Source organism: Desmodus rotundus, chromosome 7 (genome assembly GCF_022682495.2).
Source record: "Desmodus rotundus isolate HL8 chromosome 7, HLdesRot8A.1, whole genome shotgun sequence".
Lineage (NCBI taxonomy): Eukaryota > Metazoa > Chordata > Mammalia > Chiroptera > Phyllostomidae > Desmodus > Desmodus rotundus.
Genome location: NC_071393.1, coordinates 87,816,945 through 87,836,066, shown reverse-complemented (window position 1 = coordinate 87,836,066; position 19,122 = coordinate 87,816,945). Strand labels below are relative to the sequence as shown.

The 19,122-nt window shown below is 34.2% G+C and overlaps 1 protein-coding gene across 10 annotated transcripts in view; it reads right to left on the bottom strand.

Moving 5' to 3' along the window:
* TCF12 (transcription factor 12) overlaps nucleotides 1–19,122 on the bottom strand; it is a 376,791-nt gene that overhangs the window by 32,286 nt on the left and 325,383 nt on the right. For all 10 annotated transcript variants that reach the window (XM_024568099.3, XM_045201097.2, XM_024568100.3 and 7 more), the window contains 5 exons: nucleotides 13,737–13,842; nucleotides 12,547–12,686; nucleotides 12,123–12,267; nucleotides 11,762–11,826; nucleotides 3,746–3,824 (listed from right to left, as the gene is read on the bottom strand). In XM_024568099.3, coding sequence (XP_024423867.1) covers nucleotides 3,746–3,824; nucleotides 11,762–11,826; nucleotides 12,123–12,267; nucleotides 12,547–12,686; nucleotides 13,737–13,842 — 535 coding nt within the window. The remainder of the gene's footprint in view (nucleotides 1–3,745; nucleotides 3,825–11,761; nucleotides 11,827–12,122; nucleotides 12,268–12,546; nucleotides 12,687–13,736; nucleotides 13,843–19,122) is intronic.

Below are 19,122 nucleotides of genomic sequence, written 5' to 3'. Positions count from 1 at the left end.
GAAAGGTTGAGTAATCCTTAAAGCAGCATTTAGTGCTCTGCATTCCACAATCAGGCCCTAGCCAACATTTCCACCTTAGTTCTTCACACATCCATATGTGAAGAGCTTATAATCAGTCATCTCAATGGCTCTGGATGAACAGGTCATGTACTTTCTTACATTGGTATCTTTGTTATGCCTTTCCATTTATAATGAGAGACTATTATTCACCACCTTTTAAAATACTACTCTCTTCATGAAGTCTCTGGAGCGCTCTTCTTTAGATAAATACCTTACTGATTAAACTAACCAAAACTGAGGGATCCTTTCTCCCTCTCTCTTTATTTACTTAATTATCTATTTTTAGTCCTCACCCAAGGATATGTTTTTTTATTGATTTTTAGAGAGAGAGGAAGAAGGAGAGAGAAACATCGATTGGTTGCCTCCCATATGTGTCCTGACTGGAGATAGAACCTACAACCTAGGTGTGTGCCCTGACTGGGGATCAAACCTGCAACCTGTTGGTGCATGGGATGATGTTCCAACCAACTGAGCCAACTGGCATGGGCTCCCTCTCTTTATTTTTATTATGAATGTTCTGAAGATTGCTACTGAGTACTGAAATTATTAAACTTTTACTCATTTATATCCCAGAAGGAGATAAAGAAAACCAAAACATGGTTTTGCTTGTTTGCTTTCCAAGTTCCCTTAGTAAACACGTTCTCTTAACTCAAATATTCTTGTCTTTTCCCAAATGACAACTGTAATAGACATAGCTAATCTTCTCTTCTATCTTGCTCCCAGAGTCCTGATTTTGTTCAGAAGGGGTGTGTGTGTATGCCTATCCTTTTCTAGTGTGAACTGGGAAAAAGTAATTATATTCTGCCTCGTGGCATAAATCTCATGGCTAAGATAACATGATGGTCCCATGTCTGTGCAGAGCAACTGTGTTAGGTTCAATGCTGGCCAATGAGTCATGAAGGGAAATCTGTTGAAGAGATTTCTGGAGAAAGATTCTTAAAAGACAAGGAAAAGATGGTTCTTTTTTTCCCTCCTGGATATTGTTATGTCTTCATGTGGGACCTTGAACTGTTATCTTGGCACAAGCCTGAGGAAGAAATTGTAAAGCAGTAGAGCAGAAGTCCTGACTACTAGTCCAAGAACTTGCTCTGTAATGGGCTTCTTTTCATACAAGAGAACCAATCCCCTTATTATTTAAGCTAGCTGAGACAAGAGTTTCTCTCTCTCTTTTTTCCAGCCTAAAGCATCCTAAATGATACAATATCATGTGCGCTCTTGGCCTGAAAATGTCCAAGGAAAATGAGCAGGATTGAAGAAAGAATGATAATTGCCTTAGAAGTTGCTTATGTGGCTCTGTACCTGTTAATGCTTATGAGGCCTGTGCTCAGTCTGGCTGATGAGGCATAAGGAATAGGACAGGTGTAGGGAACACAGAGAGGCTAGGATTTTTTTACTTTGGAAAACAGGCCACTACCGCACAAAGTACCTAACAATTTCTACATTATAGGGGAGCTATGGTTTGTTCCATCTTTTATTTTAAAGATTTTATTTTATTTTTAGAGAGAGGGGAAGGGAGGGAAAGGAAAGAAACATCAATCGGTTGTTTCTGTATGTATCCCCACTGGGGACTGAATCTGCAACCCAGGCAAGTGCCCTGACCAGGAATCCAAGTGGCAATCTGGTTTTGTGAAAAGATTCCCAACCAAGTGAGCCACACTGGTCAGGGCTGCTCCATCTTTTTCATTCTTCCTTCAGCTGTGAATAGTTTATCACATAGTGTTGCTTTCCTCTTTTTCCTCCTCTCTCTTCACCTCTGCTCTGTCAATTTGATGTGTATGTGTATGCGGGTAAGTGGTGATAACAAGGAAACACTAGATACAGGAGATGGGAGATACGCCTGCATAAAATCAGTTGTCAATTTGTCCTTTCAGCAGTATATAAAAGTCTTTTTCTTGTATTGGACTGCTGGATTTAAAAAGCCTATTAATAGCTTCATTACACAATTCAACAGTCCACAGATTTTCATTAATAAGATGAATTAAGGGAAAAAAGGATCTTGCCCATTTAACATCAACTAAAGAGAGAGGAGAAAATGTAAGATTCTATTTTGAACCATTATTTTATGAAAAATGTCTAAGCCTGACTTTACATTTTACTGGTATCGGTATCACTTCATAGATTCTAAGCTCCTCTGTCACCTGCTTTCCATCTAGTATTAATGAAAACCAAAGGACACTTGTATAGCTCTTACTAGGCAGTGGAGCTGAGGCAGTGGGAACATATAGTAAGGCTAATACAGTACTTCAGAGGAGAAAGGGAAACAGACTGTGACAAAAATGATACTGATAATTTCAGTAAAACTCTGCCAAGAGGGTGAGTAGGGTTGAAGTTACATCATTCTTCCTGTAATTTCAGCTCTCTGTTAAACAACAACTTTAAGTCAATGGGTCTTTCATAGTCCAGTCTATGCGAGGAACAGCTGTTCAACTTTTACTAGACAGCTGAAGCCATGGTGTCTGAGAAAGTGGAAGAACCCACTAATAGCTGAAAGCAGCTGCCAGCAGTTCATCATCTCCACACGGGAATGCCTTCTAGCAGAGTCACAAGGCACAAAGCACAGGTGATAGTCAGGGCCCTGATATACCAGAGCCCCAATTTTAAGAAATTCTGAACAATGAAAAAAAGGCTTAACAACAACAAAGCCACATGGACTTAACTAATGGCTTGATCAGGGAATCATTTCTGAGGTCAACTGTTGGAGGAATATGGTAATTTTTACCCAGTTGCCTGACTAATATCTTTCCTTAGAACTAACACCTTTCTTCTTCAGCATGGTTTTCTCAAAATAGTGGTAGAAAATAAAGTTCAAGTTTTTAAATTATAGCTTAACAGATATTAAGCATTTTCCTGTAATTTTATTTATTTATAATAAATCTAAAAATTCCTATTTACAATAACAATTATATCTCAACGCATTCATACTGTAGAATGGATATATCTGAAACTTGTTAAAGCTAATGTGGGAAAAACAGAGAAAACAAAGCAAATCTGAACCACTTACCTCCACTAACAACATTTATTTATACATTCACAGAGTTCTTTTCCTTAGCCAAGGAAGGAAGGAAAGAAGGAAGGAAGGAAGGAAGGAATCAAGGAGGGAAGGAAGGAGGGAGGGAGGGAGGGAAGGAAGGAAGGAAGTATGGAAGGAAGGAAGGAAGGAAGGAAGGAAGGGAGGAAGGAATCCAACATTTTCTCCAGGTATTTATTTACATATATATGAGACAATAACTTAGTGGACCTAAAAATAAAGACAAATTATCTAGTAGAAATGGTTATTCATTTTTGAACCATATACATGGTACAAGGAAATGCAGCAAACAAGGAAGAAGTTATATTACTTCTTAATAGATTATTTCATTTTAGTACTATCTTATAAAAAAACTTTTGACTTATCTCCGTTTCCATATTTTACCTTCACCCAATTACCTTGCCTTATTTTTATCTAACAACTATTCTGAGAAATTATCACAAATTATTTTAAGAATAAGAGAAGATATAAACAAAGAATTCAAAGCTAGCAAATATTTCAATATTCTTCAAAATGAACTCAGGAGGAAAACTCTATATACTTTCTCAAAATGCATTTTTCATTAATTTTTACTGGATTTTGTTTATAAATTAACTTCAAATATTTCCAAGTACCCCCATACATGTTATTAAGTAGTTAGATAAAACAAAAGCCTACCTGTGAGAGGTGAGGGTGATCCAACTGGTGTTGATGGATTTGATGGAAAACTACTGCTGGTATGGTCAGGAGAATAAATCTAACCAGAAAACAACAGATATACACATATTAATATGTGCCAACAGCAAAAATACAAATCCATTTGCATGGATTTATTTTTAAAATCTAAGTTGACCATTCCTAAGACTCAGAGTGAAAACCTATTTCATTAATTTTAGGACTATTCCATTACATAAGGCTATAAAGACCTGAGTTTTAAAACTAGGGGTAAGAAATATCATATACCTCTGCCTGGCATGGCTCAGTGGGTTGGACATTGTCCTGCAAACCGAAAGGTCACTGATTCAATTCCCTGTCAGGGCACACGCCTGCATTGCAGGCCAGGTCCCCAGTTGGGGGCATTCGAGAAGCAACGAATCGATGTTTCTCTCACACAGTATCAACATTTCTCTCCCTCTCTTTCTCCCTTCCTTACCCCCTCTCTACAAATAAATTTTTTTGAAGTATCATATATATTCTAATACAAGAATAATAAAATAGATCATATCTATTTCTTTATTATACTAGTTGGAAATAATTTAAAGTTTCTAATTTTAGAGTAAGAAGAGAAATGAGTACAGAATAACAAATCTGATAAGCAATCTTTCCAGAATATACCATATAAATAAGTGATACCCATTAAAAAAAAGTATCTCAGGAAACCATTAACTTATCTTTTGAAGAGAAGAGTCTTTAAAAAGTTTTAAAAGCCAAAGAAAGTAATTTTGAAAAAGTTACCCCTTATGTTTCATTTTAAAAGTTCTCAGATCAACTACATTTTTGCCAATAGCTCCAAGTGATATGTGAGTACTGTAAAAAATCTAACTTGCTCTCAAAGAGTATTTTGTCACCTTGGAAGAACGTGAAAAAACCCTGAAAAGTCCTTCAAAAAATGTTCCCAAAATGATCGGTGGACTTTACTCCCTAAGAGGTTTACTTTAAAGAAGATAACATATCTGGACGCAAATATTCTGGTGTTTCGGCCAATACTTTTACTGCAGTATTTTATATTTATTATTTCTAAAACATATGACAGAAATTTACTCAAGTTTATAATTAACCATTAAATATTTAAAACGCCCCCTTAATCCAGGCATTAAGGGTCTTTAGGAGATCTTTAGGATAATCCTGTTCTTATAATTATCACAATAAATCATCTTCACATTTCAGCATTTAACTTAGGGTGGATAAATCAACTTACGTGGACAGACTATGGTCAAATATTTTAAAAAGGAAAACTACTTGTGCTTGCAAAGAGTCCTCCAACAGAAATTACCTTGCTCTGAATAAGCTTAGAGCTCTAATGAATTTAAAGATGATCAAATTATGTTATATATGGAGTCTCAGAATTGGTTTTAAAGACAGTATCATACACTGCAGCTATTGGGACAATCTCATATAAAGCAAAATTCCACAAATTATAATTGTCAAACATAACACTTTCATTTTTAAAAAAAGAAGACAGCACTGATTACATTGTAAGCAGCCATTCTACTTGCCTTTGCATAGAAATAGGTATATCTACCTCAAATAAAATACTCCAATGATGTCACTAAATTTTAATTGTAAATATCTTTAAACACCAACTCTCTCCAAATAGCCAGATCTAGAAGTTGTATGTTTAAGTTAGAAAGCCATTTTGGGAAAAGCTAAGCTGTCAAGAAGACTTTATGGGAAGACAGTAATAGGGAGATAATTTAAGATTAATATTGGTGGTCTTAAATTGTTACCTTCTAAAAAATTCAGGGCACACATGTAAAATTAGCTAATGACCAAATTTTGGTTCCCAGTGGTTAGCATACACAGAGTAATTTATTTCAACCATATAAGTAAATTAGATCATCAAACTTCAACACAAACATATCCCGAGATACCCCCCTTTACTTTTATAAATCACTGTTTCTCATGTTTAGGATTTAAATAATTATACATTTTATGAACTAATGCTAACTTTTTATTATGAAATGTGTCTTGACTATAATAATTGATAAGGGAGAGAAAGGCTGATAACATTGATGGTGGGTGGATGAAAAGTTTCAATTCCATGCAGAACTTTGTCATAAACTAGATTAAATGACTGATTTTTAAACTTTCATGTCTGTACATCATGAAAACATTGGAGAAATAGCATTCCCTCTCTGTCACACCTTACAATAATTCGCAACTGTCCAAATTTGTATACTACTTTATTATCAGTCTCTTACCCTTTCCTCTAGTAAAATGTACGCTCCAGAAAAGCAAGGACTTGGTCTTATTCAGACAAAATCTGAATTATACAGAATCTGAAATAGTTTCAGATTCTACAACAGGGCTGGTAAATACATACATTTTTGTTGGAAGAATGAATGGTATCATCCTTGCGAGAAGTTAACGTTTGAGTGTTTCTCTTAAATCCTTGTTTATTTACCTAGATCCCATCGCTCTTTTACTCTTCTAGTTCCCTTAATGTAGATTTCCCTAGAGACCTAGTCTCAGTTTTATTTTCTATTTATCTGTGTTTTGTCTCTTGGTAAAACCATCTTTCACAAAGTATCAATGATGACATCTCTGTGAATGACACCTAAGTTGGCATTTCTATCCTCATACTGATTGCTGGACTTCTCCATCTGGACCTATTGTCCTTCCATCTCAAGCTCAGTATGTCCAAACCCAAACTTTCATCACTGCCCAAGCTCCCTACACCCTTCCCATGTCTTCTGTTTTCTCTGCCTCAGTTATTAGCACCACCCTTTTTATGGTGGTGAGAATCACTTTCTCTCTCTCTTCCTTTCCCCTGTCCCTCCACACTCCCCACCATAGATTCCACAATTCTGTAGTTTAGGCACACGCCATTCTCAGTGCCATGACACTTCTTCAAACCTTTACTAGAAATTGTGGTTAAACTATTTAAATCTTGACATTCCTAGTTACTCTCTGCTCCTTTCGTCCCATACGTAATTGCCTAAGCTGTTGTCCTCAACCAGTTCTGAACAGTCAAATGTGATGGAGTGCTACCTGCTGCCTACTATAAAACAGAATGACATCTGATGTCTTTCATAATGTGGTCACAAAAATATCTCTATAGTTTTACCTACTATAATGTATATAACCCTATACTCCAAAGAAAATGTGTTTTTTTTCTCATTTTCTGAACATAGCTTACCCTTTCAAAGTGCCTGTTTCTTAACTTCTCCATGATTGAATTCTCTACCACATCAAAGCACAGCTCAAATGTCACCTCCCTTATACGCTTAGAATAACCTAGACTTCTTTTTGGCCTTTTACTTCACACTGTGTGTTACATTAATATTTTTTGTGGGCCTGTCGTACTTCTCTCCTTGAATATAAGTTCTTCGAAGGCAGGGGCCTTATATTGTTCAACACTGAATCCATTATTGTTTGTCACTGTCATTTAAAGTAGGTGCTTGATATTTTTTTTAATACTTGAGTGATTAAACTGCACTTAAAATTTGCTATACTGCTTTTTGATTAAAAAAGCAGGACTCAGTAAGTGGAGGTGCTTATCATACAATTTATGTAATGGGGTTCTGTAACACAAATACCAAAAGGGTGAAAAAGATCTTGCTTTTTATAAGGATGAATTCACTTACAAATCAGTTTTATTGTGGGTGGAAGCTTTGAGAACAATACAGTGATGTTCCACTATTTCTGAGAATTACTACTGATGTACTAAGTGTCCATACCACATTGTTGGGCAGGTGTGAGCTTTTGAGGGTATAAGTAAACTATCAATATTTATTCTCCCTGATAATTCTGCCTTAGTGTTGCATAATCCCTAACTATGTCAAGGACTGGTGACAACTTCTTTATCTCAAAAAAGGAAGAGGTTATACTTTAGAGTTATATTCCACTACTTTGCAAAATGCTCTGATGCTGTATATAAAATAAGTGTGAGTAAAATAAGTTTTAAAAATTATCATGCAAAGAGAAGCAGTAGCAAAAATGTATCAAATAAAAAAACATAAGTTCTGGTGTTTTTTCAAAAGCAGCTTCTCCATTTGTACAATAAAAGCCACTTTATTAACTCACCTATCACATTCCCTGGTTCTACTCTTTCCTAAACTAAGGTGATGACAGACAGAATTGCTATTAATACTTTTCCTGAACTGACAGACAGCCTGGCAAATTACAGGACTTTTTCTTGTCCCTTTTACTTTCATAAAAAGAATGTGTATGTGGAGAGAGGAGGAGCAACTCAACATTAAAAAGGCAAAATAACACAGCCTTTTAGATCACAGGTCATTTCATTAAACTTCACCGCTGCATGTTTATTCTATTACCAAATAACACACAAATTATACTTCATTCTACATAGAAATTGTGTTACTTTAAGAAATTCTAAACATAAGGTCTTATTTCACAGAGAGCATTCTAAATCAGAAACACATTACCTTTTGTACTTTTTGACCTTAAAGGAAAAAAAAAGTCAGTCATTTAAAAAATAGGAATGGGAGTGATTTAGAATTTAGAACATAAACACAAAGTAAGAACTCATTCTGCATGCAGCCATGGTCCTTGTACTGTTAAATGACCAATGATGAATAACTCCCAATACCTTCTGCCAGGCTTAAACGGTAATATGCCTCATTTTACTGCAACAAATGAGGCTCCTCCTCCTATCAGTCATGGTCCATTCCAATCAGCAGGGTGCCAATAAGCCAGAGGGTTATGAAAAGGGCCTCAGACAAAAAAGAAACAATAGAGAGCTTCCAAGCCCAACCTTGGAACTGTGAGCCCAATTTTTTAAACACTACAGTGCACATTTCAGTTAATCTTTATTATGCTAATGTTATTGAGTCTAAGGCACAAAGAAACTTATTTCATGAATTAGTTTTAAACGTCAACTTCCCCAAATTTTCTTTTCTTTTGTTAGAGACTGCTGACCATTTAACTATCCAGATTAAAACTCTCTCTTCTTTGCTCTGAAGAAATCGAAACATAAATTATCACAAAGAAGTCTGATATAATCAACAAAGTTAAACAGTTCTCTTGTTTGATCTCCTTTAAATTAAAGACCAAGTGTTTTGATATGGTATTAAGCACTGAAATAAACCAGATGTTTCTTCCTCTATATAACTCTCCATGGGCACAATCTTAAAGGGTTATTGTCTGGCAAATGTTCAGGGAAACACATCAGAAATGGCACAAATACCCAGATTTTCCTTTCCTTCTATCTACCCTAGTTTATTATCTAAACTAATGCATAATCCACAGGGCTTTGGGAACTTTGTGTAAATACTTTCATGTACAATTCTCTTGCTAGCTATCCTGAGATTAAGACCACAATTATCCAGGCTTAAACCTAAAATAAAGGAACCTTTGCAAATGTATTATCTGGCTTTACATGTTTAATCACACAGGATTCTGTGTGCTCTTTAATATCTAAACTGAAGAACAAAGGTTGTACCCTCTGATGTTTCACACATGAAAGACCTGCTAAGATATATATCAGACAATTGGGGTGCTAGAAATATCTTCTAATGATAATAGGATGGCGTTTCTCCATCTAAAACTAGATGCTATTTTAAATACATCATTCTAAAGAACTTAAAATTTCAAAATACTCATGGTCACCATTTTCAAAGATGTGTAATATTGAACATAAAATTCTGGTATGTCAGATTCTTAAATGTAATCCTCATAAAATTCCTTCTCTTCATCTCTTCTAATCCTTCCTATCCCTAATGTAATGTTTTTGCTTTTCAGTTTTGTTTTCCGAGAGCACTAAAGTGAATGTGAGTCTGTAATGGAGTTAGGGAAAGAATGTATTTGGGGGAGGTGTCCAGTGGGGAGGGGAGCAGCAGATGGATTGAAGGAAGGGATTTGAAGTGTGCAGACTATGGCATGCAGTGATGGAGCAGATGGAATGCATCACCATCAGCTATGACAGAAATGATTTATGGAATGACCTGGCTGCTCCTGCCTAGTAACAACATAAGATGACAGAGCTGAGTTTCCATGACAACCAAAGCCCACCCACTAACTAGATTAAACATTCTTCTTCCCTGGCTTCCACTCGCACTAATTGGGATTTTCTTTTCCAAATGCCAACTGATTGGCTCATATGCTGGTTATAATATGGGAAAATAGTCAAGGACTTGAAGGGTAACTGAAAAAGTTTGAAGGACCACTGAGAACACCACAAATTCTTGCCTACCTAAATGCCAAGATTCCTATACATAAATTTTCTTTGAATAAAATAAACAGACTTTTGAGGAAAAAAAGGCCCCTGAAATACAGGTTAATTTTTAAAAGTTCCTAGTATTGAAGGCTCAAATGTTATTTGTCCTCCTACATGTGAAATATATGCTACTGATTTTTTCAGAAACAGAAATAGGCAAGCCAATCAAATATACCTGGGAAGCCCTCAGATTTAATATTATAGAATCATTGTCATCCTAAGTAGGTAGTTTTCATCAGGTGGCAATAAAGCAGCACAACTGACTTTAATCCACATCATCCTGCAAAACAACTCACTGTAGCACTGCTATTTCTGGAAGAACAGAGAACTAAAACTCATCAGACCAGGGTTCTCATCTAATATATATGGGCTTTACCCTTCCTAGCTTGGTGACTCCCCAGGGCAAGAGACTTAATCTTCCTGAGCTGAAGTTACTTAACCTTTTAAATCTTAGTTCCTTATCTGTAATACGGGGAAAATAATACCAACCTCACAGGGTTTTCTTGAGGATTAAATGAAAAAAGCATGTAAATATTTAGTATAGTGCCTAGCACCTAGTAACCGCTCAAATTATAGCCGATATTTTTGTGGGTATTGTTACCATCACCATTTTTGTTATATGATGAAAGACTGAATTCAACAAACAAATTGAGCTCTATTTTGTGCAGGGCTCCACTAGGTGATAGGTAAGTTTGACTTGGCTTTATTTCTCAAGAAACTTGTACTCGGCTCCAGAGAAAGGTTTATTCCCAGAAACCACATACAAAGAGGTTTACTTCCTCAAATGTTCAATAGTTGCTTCCTATTATTGAGACTTACTCTCACAGTAAATGGTGTATCCTCCCCATGAACAGCAGTAAATGCGTTTGACACATTTACTTCATAGAAAATGTGAGACAGCTCTGTGGGAATTCTGAGACACATATCACTCATGAGAAAGGGGGTGGGGGAAAGGAAAGAAAAAGCCTGAGAAAAAACTTCAGGAAGTATAAAGAAGTGGTGCCTCTTTTCTAATAATTAGATTTGAAATCTTTAGGGATTTCTGGTAAATGCTTTCGCTTCCCCAAAAAAATTCAAAAGAAGGGATTTTAGTTTTAATGTTTTAAGGATCACATATGAAAACATAATCATTGCTTTTATTAAAGCAAATCATTGCTTTGTGATTAATGTCCTGATGTGATATAAGTTAGATGCTCAAGAAAATAGTATGGAATGCCTTCAAATCAGTTTTACTATTTTTAGCATGAATTCTTCAACGAATCTGACTTTTTGTGGGGAAGGCTCTCATTTCCTATTTCTTGAATGAATCAGTTGCACATGACTATTTTTTGCTTCTAAAAAAACGTAAAATATTTTGTGTCTTGAAAAAATTCCTTATAAAAGGACTTCCTTCTCTGTAGCAGAAACATAACTGAGTTGTCTTTCTTGGTTCCACCTGACTTATGTTAATGGGCAACCCACTAAGTAATATTTGAAACTAATAAACAGCTTTAAATATTAATCTCAGAAATTCTGCTTTAGGTTTTAAGATATCCGAATTCCCTTGTATCTACATCTGTTCCATTAAGACAAAGACATATTTAAATTGAAGTTAGAAGAATAGACCTTGTGGGAACATTCTCATGACTTAAGGACAGCATGAATTGATACAAACTGAGAATAATGCTAAATGAATAATGAAGTTGATCCTGTTATAACTACATCCTTTAACTATGACACATACTACCCACGAAATATAGTTATTGCATTCAGCAGTGTAAAATTCATTCACTAGAATATGTAAAATCAATACTCACAGATGCCAAAGCCTTTCCAAGTGCATCACCTGTCTGTGAACTTCCAGCAGCATTCCCTCTGGTTCCTAAATATTTCAAGTAGAAAAATAAATCAAGAATTTTAGCAAGCTGGCATGCTTTTTTAGCACTCTGCCATTACTTGGAGGGTGTTCTCTACTGTTATCTCACAACTGTCACAATAAACCAGCAAATGCTCTGCATGTGTTGTACTTAGTAAGCTAAAGATGGGTCTACATTAATGAAAAGGTTTCTTTTCTTCCTTTCTTACACTTTTAAATTCAATACTAAAAATATTATTGAAAGATATGGGGTTCACTGAAAATCCTATAATTAGGATGTTTTGCCACCCCCCAAAGCTCACCTAGAATGCTATCTGATCCATTGATGGGAGGAGTGTGTGAGGCAGCAACATAAGGTGAACTGCTGGTACTGCTGCGATGGAAGCTGGACATTGGTGGAAGACTTGTGTTTATGTCTGTTGGTGAAACTGAGTGTGGAGGATAACTCTAGAGAAAAGAGAGAAAGAGATATAATAAATACATTTTCTGAATAATATGCACATATAACTGGACAACTACTGTAACACGTCAAAAAGAACACAAGTTAGAGCTGAAGAGTGTTATTACTGTCAGTTACTTTTTAAATAGCCATGCTTAATGCAATAAGCTTAGAAGTATTTCAAACTTCAGAAGTTTTGGCAGAATCAAATCTTACACTTGTAATCCAATAAGAAATACAAGTGAGGACAAAGTGTTGCTACACCCTAGTTATGTGTTACAGCCTACCAAGCGGTCATGTGAATGAAGGCTGCCATAACTACTGGATTGAGACATGTGGGAAGTGGAGGTCCCCAGAATTCCACCAAAACCAGGCTGGCTCATCCCATTTGATGAACTCCAAAGGTCAGAAGAATTGTGGGTCCCATCTAAGACAAAAAGAGAAATATAAAATTTTCCTTAGCTAAAAATTTTTCTTTTATTTTGATGATGCTATAAAAATTCAAAGGGTACCCTCCAGATATTTTTTCCCTCCCCTATCCAACCTTGTCTTCTACCTAGTTTTCTTCCCCTCAAACTGTATAATTAGTACCTAAAAAAAGGGAATGAAACTTTATAGCTAGAGAAAAAAAAGTAATTTAAACTAATAGATAAGTTTTTATGAAAACTCTCAAAATATCTAGCTTCATATCAAGGATAATAAAAATTCTAAATTTGGGGATAGGTTAGATTTAATTTTTGGTTAAATGCTATACCCATAAATATTTTAAAAAGTCCTTAACCTATAACAAACAATGTACATGATATCAAATATTCTGAAACGGTGGAATAAAGTCTCTAATAGTAAACCTAAGTAATTGATAATGACTATATTATAGTCAGCCTTCAAATGAAATGTGTCAGCAATGACTTCACTCACCAATGTAAAGTCAAGGAACCACTTATGCAGTAATTTACTGCCTTTGTAGTATATGCTTCCCATAGTTCAAAACCACAGGACAGACACCAAAGTAAAAAGATTTGCTAGACATGAATTAAAGGAAATGCAACACTTTTTCTATCTTAACAAGTCATATTGTGTCCTATGATATTCACTCTTTATTTATATTGATAATTCTAGGAATGATATAAATCTGCAATTTAACTAAGAAACTAGAGTTGTTAATATCGTTCATACATTTAATTATAAAATAAGAAATAGCAGCTCTATTCATTTTTCTCAATTGAAGTCCATTATACATTCAATGAGTACTAGATGGGCACTCCAATGGTTTTCTTGATAGTTCAACAATGCAGTCAGCAATAAATCATACTAGAGAACTCTAAAAGTAAATTTTAATTTACATTAGCCAAAAATACCTAGATAAATAATGTCTGGATTTCTATAAAGTTATTCCTTTTCCTAACAACTTTAAAATTTTAGCTAACATACAATAGGTAACTTCTGTAGTATTTGACAACTACCTGGCAGTACATACCTTGCATAAAGAAAGTGCTAGCAAACATACTAGTAGGTGGCTTGGGAGATGGATAACTAGGAGATTCACGGTTGAAATCATCTGAATTTGGGGATGGTGCATATACCTTAAAATTAAATAGGAAATTTAATTAAAATATAAATTACTATATTACTTATGTAAGACAAGTGCTACATTATAAAGTGCTAAAAAATGGCTTACCTATTATCTCTGAAGGCCTATCAGAAATCCACATAAATAATGTCTAACTTGGTTACTATCAGGGGTATCCAACCCATACCCCACAAGATGGTTATGAATGCAACCCACACAAAATTGTAAATTTACTTAAAACCTTTTTTTTGCTCATCAGTTTTCATTAGTGTTTGTATTTAATGTGTGGCCCAAGACAACTCTTCTTCCAGTGTGGCCCAAAGACGCCAAAAGGTTGGACACCCCTGATTCTACATGTTCGTTTTTAGCTGATTACTAGAGAAAAATACTATTCCAAATACAGGGTGGGGCAAAAGTAGGTTTACAGTTGCTCATATGAAAAATAACACATAATTAATAAATAATAATATAAGAATAAACTCTGTTTCCTACTCAAAACTGTAAACCTACTTTTCCCCCCACCTTGTATTCCTGTAATGCATCTTTGTGTGACAATTATACACTGTGGTTGAATAAAGTCGCAAGTGTTGACTTTGCTTACAAAACAAAAATCCATATAGGCTCATGATTCAAAATGTGATGGTGGAAACCAATACCTTTTGAATATAGCATGAAATAAAATTCAGGTAAAATCATAAAATTCATTCTTTTCACTGTTATAAGAGTTATCAAAAATCAAAATATGTTAGATTAAATGTTACTATGCTTTGTTACTATTTAAAACATCTCATTTAATTTGTCAGAGCATTGCTAATCTCCTTTAGCCCACCTCTGCTTCAGATAAGCAAAGTATAAACATTCTGAACTAGCAAATGGACAACATTGGCATTTCTCTGGAAAATAAAAGGGAAACCATATAACTTTAATATCAAAACATGATCAAAACATTTTCAGGATGACTACTGAAACCAAGAATAATAATAAATAACATTTAAGGTAAAACATGGTCTGTAAAATAAATCAGGAGTCAGGAAGAATGGAAAGGTGTCTGTTATGAACAGTGTATGAAACGTATTTCTTTCCTTAGTCTGGTAAGGATACATACATTAAATTTCATCGCAAAATAAAAATCCTAAGTGTTCACTTAAGTGGAAGAAAGTAATTACCTTACTAAAATTATATAGGAGCATGTGTAAAAAACCTTATTTTTTGCGTAAGCATAAAAAATTTCTGGAATTACATATAAGAAACTTAATAATTATACACATCTGTACTTAGAACTGGGAAGGAGGACATTTACTTTATGCCCTTACACATAATTTGATATTTTTACCCTGAGCACATATTTCTGTGCACTAATAAAAAAGTTGAGGAAGCACACACCAAGATTACAATGGTAACCAAATTTTTTGTTTACATAAACTGTCATTTACATTCATTTAGTCTTTCTCTGAGGCATTAACTAACTGTAAAGACTGCTGGCAAATTTAATCCTCCAGACTCAACTTCCTCCTTCATAAGATGGTGCTACAGTACCTGTATCAGCAGGTTGATGAGAAGATCAGACAAGATAATACATGTAAAATGTTTAGCACAGTATCCACTCACCAAGTATTAGCTAATAGTATCATCTTTCTATCATTCTTATAGAAGCAGTTATACTGTTGTTCAGTCCTCAAACACTGTTTCTTACAGTAGTCTGATGTGATCCTACAAATTCATTCTAAATAAAAGGATAAAAAGTTCATTTTTACTCTTCTTGCTAGTTGTGCTGATACTTGCACAAAGGTATGTCTTTTTAATGGATTGGTAATTCAGGTTACTTTCCTATCTTTCACATCCCAAAGGTAAAACACACACCTGTGATACCTGAGAAGTTTGGGCCAAGACATACTCCTATGAATTATCCAGAAGGATCCTAGATGGGGGGTTATATGTTGGAATGTGTTAGATAAAATGTTTCTTTTCATTATATATATTAAACAGATTTTTCCAGCTTAGTGTTATTACATGAAAATAATGTTACAATGAAATAATTAGGCATATACAAATGTGTTTGGAATATATTACATAGGCTGATAGGCAAGAAAAAGTTTTCAGGGAGGGAATTTTGCATTTCTTTCCTTTAATCAAATTTCAGTGCCTAAATTTAGCCACAGGCAGAGATGTCCTCTGTTTCCTTTACATATTTTCCCAAACTAGACTGAAATCATAAACAACAAAAAATGTAAAGTAAATCCAGACACAGCAAGAAAATACAGTAAGAATAAAAATTAGAAAACAGCACTAGAACAGTTTTTTGGTTGCAAATACCTATATACTATACACATCACCACTGATCTGAAAGTATGAAATATAAAATTCTCTAATTCTATCCAGGTTATAGACTGAAACAGCATGTAAGTCTCCCACTGATAATTATGAAAAAACTCCAGTTTTGATGTCATTTCACAAACAACCTACATAATTTACCAGTTTAAATTTACACATAATTTATCAATTTATATTTCTTTATCATTCCCATTCAATTCACACTATACTACAAACAGAATATGCTGACACTTGAAAAAATTTTAAATGTTTGCAATTACAAAAGCAAATAAATCCCACTTTACTGATTTACAAATTGCTGTCAAATAAAAAATATGCTGATCAGATAATGGTTGATAGAGAGCTGTTAAGGAAAGCAAGAAAAACCAAAATAAGCCACAAAGGAGAAGAGATTTTTCTACTCTTATAAAAATTTTGAAACTATACAGAGAAAATAAAATGGACTCATTTTAGAGGTAAAGTTATTTTTAATGTTAGTTTTTATAAATAATAGACTTTGGAAAGTTAAATGGACTTTTGAAGGATAGATCTTATAAATTAAAATGGTTAAAACTAAACTACTGTAAGTTTATCATTTATTTACCAACATAAATACAAAGTTTGTATTTTAATAAAAATGTTTTGAAAAAACATGGTTCTCATAGAGGCCCATCTAACAGCATAACAGCATATCTAATATAGCCAAAGAACTTTACTTTTGGTGTCTTAACCATAGCTTGCAAAAACATACATGCAATGTTATGAAGCACCAGTTGTGCCGGTCTCGATTTTTCAGATCAAAGAGTTCTTGCGGCAAAGCACAACTGATGTGGTCTCAAAGACTTTATTAACTCCAGATGTAGGGAAATAGTCAGCCAATTCCACAAAAAGAGCAAGTCTCTCTTAGTTACAATCAGTACTGGCCACAAATTAAAACCAGACTGCTTATGTCATCTGATCACCTGCACACAGATGCCAGTTTTTTCCTAGTTAATGATCTAATCATATGTTTTAATCTTAGGTATGATTTTGTATCACAACAAACAATCTCAAAATTAAGAGAAAAAACATGTATGCTTTAAGATGATTAAAATCTACCAGGAGTCAAAATATTTTAAAAAGAAATAGAAAAAAAGTACAATTAAGTAATTAAGATGTTCTATTAAAATGTGGTGGATACTCAGAAATTGTCTTTAGAATTCTTGTTCCATTTAAGAATATCAGGCTCATAGTAGCTATTATGGGACTGTCTTTCTTCTTTCCCAAGTACTTTATATTTTCTCCTTCAAGAATGGTGATGAGAGAAATTTTCCTGGTAAATAGAACCACAGCATTTATTCCAACTTGAACAAATACATAACTGAAAATCTAACAGTATCTCTTTTTCACTGTTAAGCCTGGACGAAAAAAAACAAATCCACATCAACATATCTAATGTCCTCATCCCACCCACCCAAATTGACTTTTTAAGAGTGTTAGAGTTCTCCAGGGATGCACATTTATAATTATTGTGATTACATAATTATCCTGGGATGTTTTAGCTCATATAACCAATAGGAGTCAAGTTGGAGGGGAAAAAAATTTCCCTTTTCCTGTTTGGATGGTTCAGTTTAGTCATATGGATAACCCCAAATTCAGGGAAATCCACTCTCTGCTGAGCTCCAAAGGCTGGAGCTGTGTACTGTGCTCTTGATTCCAATGCATCCTTCGTGTAATTAATGTTAGAAACATCTATGCAAAGCAAGCAGGCATAATGATTTTCTGATACTTATTGAGAAAAGATGCAAAGAAGTAAAAGCTTTTGCTAGAAGGAGGTCTTTTTTTATATTGTCACATCCAGTGATGAGTTAAAAGACAATGTCACTCCTCATGCTTTTTAAAATAGATTTATAGCTTGGGTGGTGACTGATATTTTTAAATATCCCAAATGATAAGATGAATTGGGAATTTTCTTAATATGAGAATAGCTGTGTGTCCTATATGAGATATCTTCCACAGAAAATGGGAGGAATGCTTTAGATGAGCACTGTGCAATAGAGGTTTCTGTGATAATGGGAATGAATGTTCTATGCCTGTGCTGTACAATACAGTAGCCACTAGTTATATATGACTATTAAACACTTGAAATGTGGATAATACAACTGAGGAAATGAATTTTTATTTCAATAAAAATAATCACATGTGACTAGTGTTTACTATAGAAGAATACAGGTTTAGATTACTCTTCCTTACTAGCAGTTTAAAGTCACATAAATTACTTTGAAATAAATACTCTCATAAGCTCCAAGGACTAACAAGACCATAATCAGCTTAAACTCTCAAACATTTTAAGAACACCTTCAACTAATTTGGAAAGATGGAGAAGCTTATCCATTTTTCAGAACATGTTCTAACAGAAATTATTACCAAAATTTCAGTATGTTTAAGCTTCTATGTGTTCTTTTGTAAAGATGGTTTGAATTTTTCTCTTTTAAGTTCTAATGTGTTAAATATCATTAATGCTTTAATCCATGCTAATGTAGACATCCAATATGTAAAAAAGTTTATGCTAATAACAGTAATCACCTTCGGCAATCTTTCTCAACCTAGCAAAATAACAACATAAAATCATTTGGCTAATTTACCCTACCATCATAATTTTAAAATAAAAATATAAAATCATATTGAGGAACATCTATTTAATTTGTCCTATTTTTATATAACTATATTTTGTATTAAGCAATAAAAAATTTTACAAGATGATACTTAAAACCTGAAAAAAAAGTCTAGGTCACTGGAAAAACAAAAGAAAACCCCAACTCAGGTCAAATCTTACCTTGAAATATTGTAATTAAACCTCTGGGCCAATAATTTCAAAACTGTGCACATTTAAGAAGTAACACTAAAAAAACTAAGAAAGAAAAACTAAGTAACTATTGTAAGATTTATGTTTTCGTTATTGCTGATTAACCTACCCAAGTTCCACACACAGTAACACACGTAA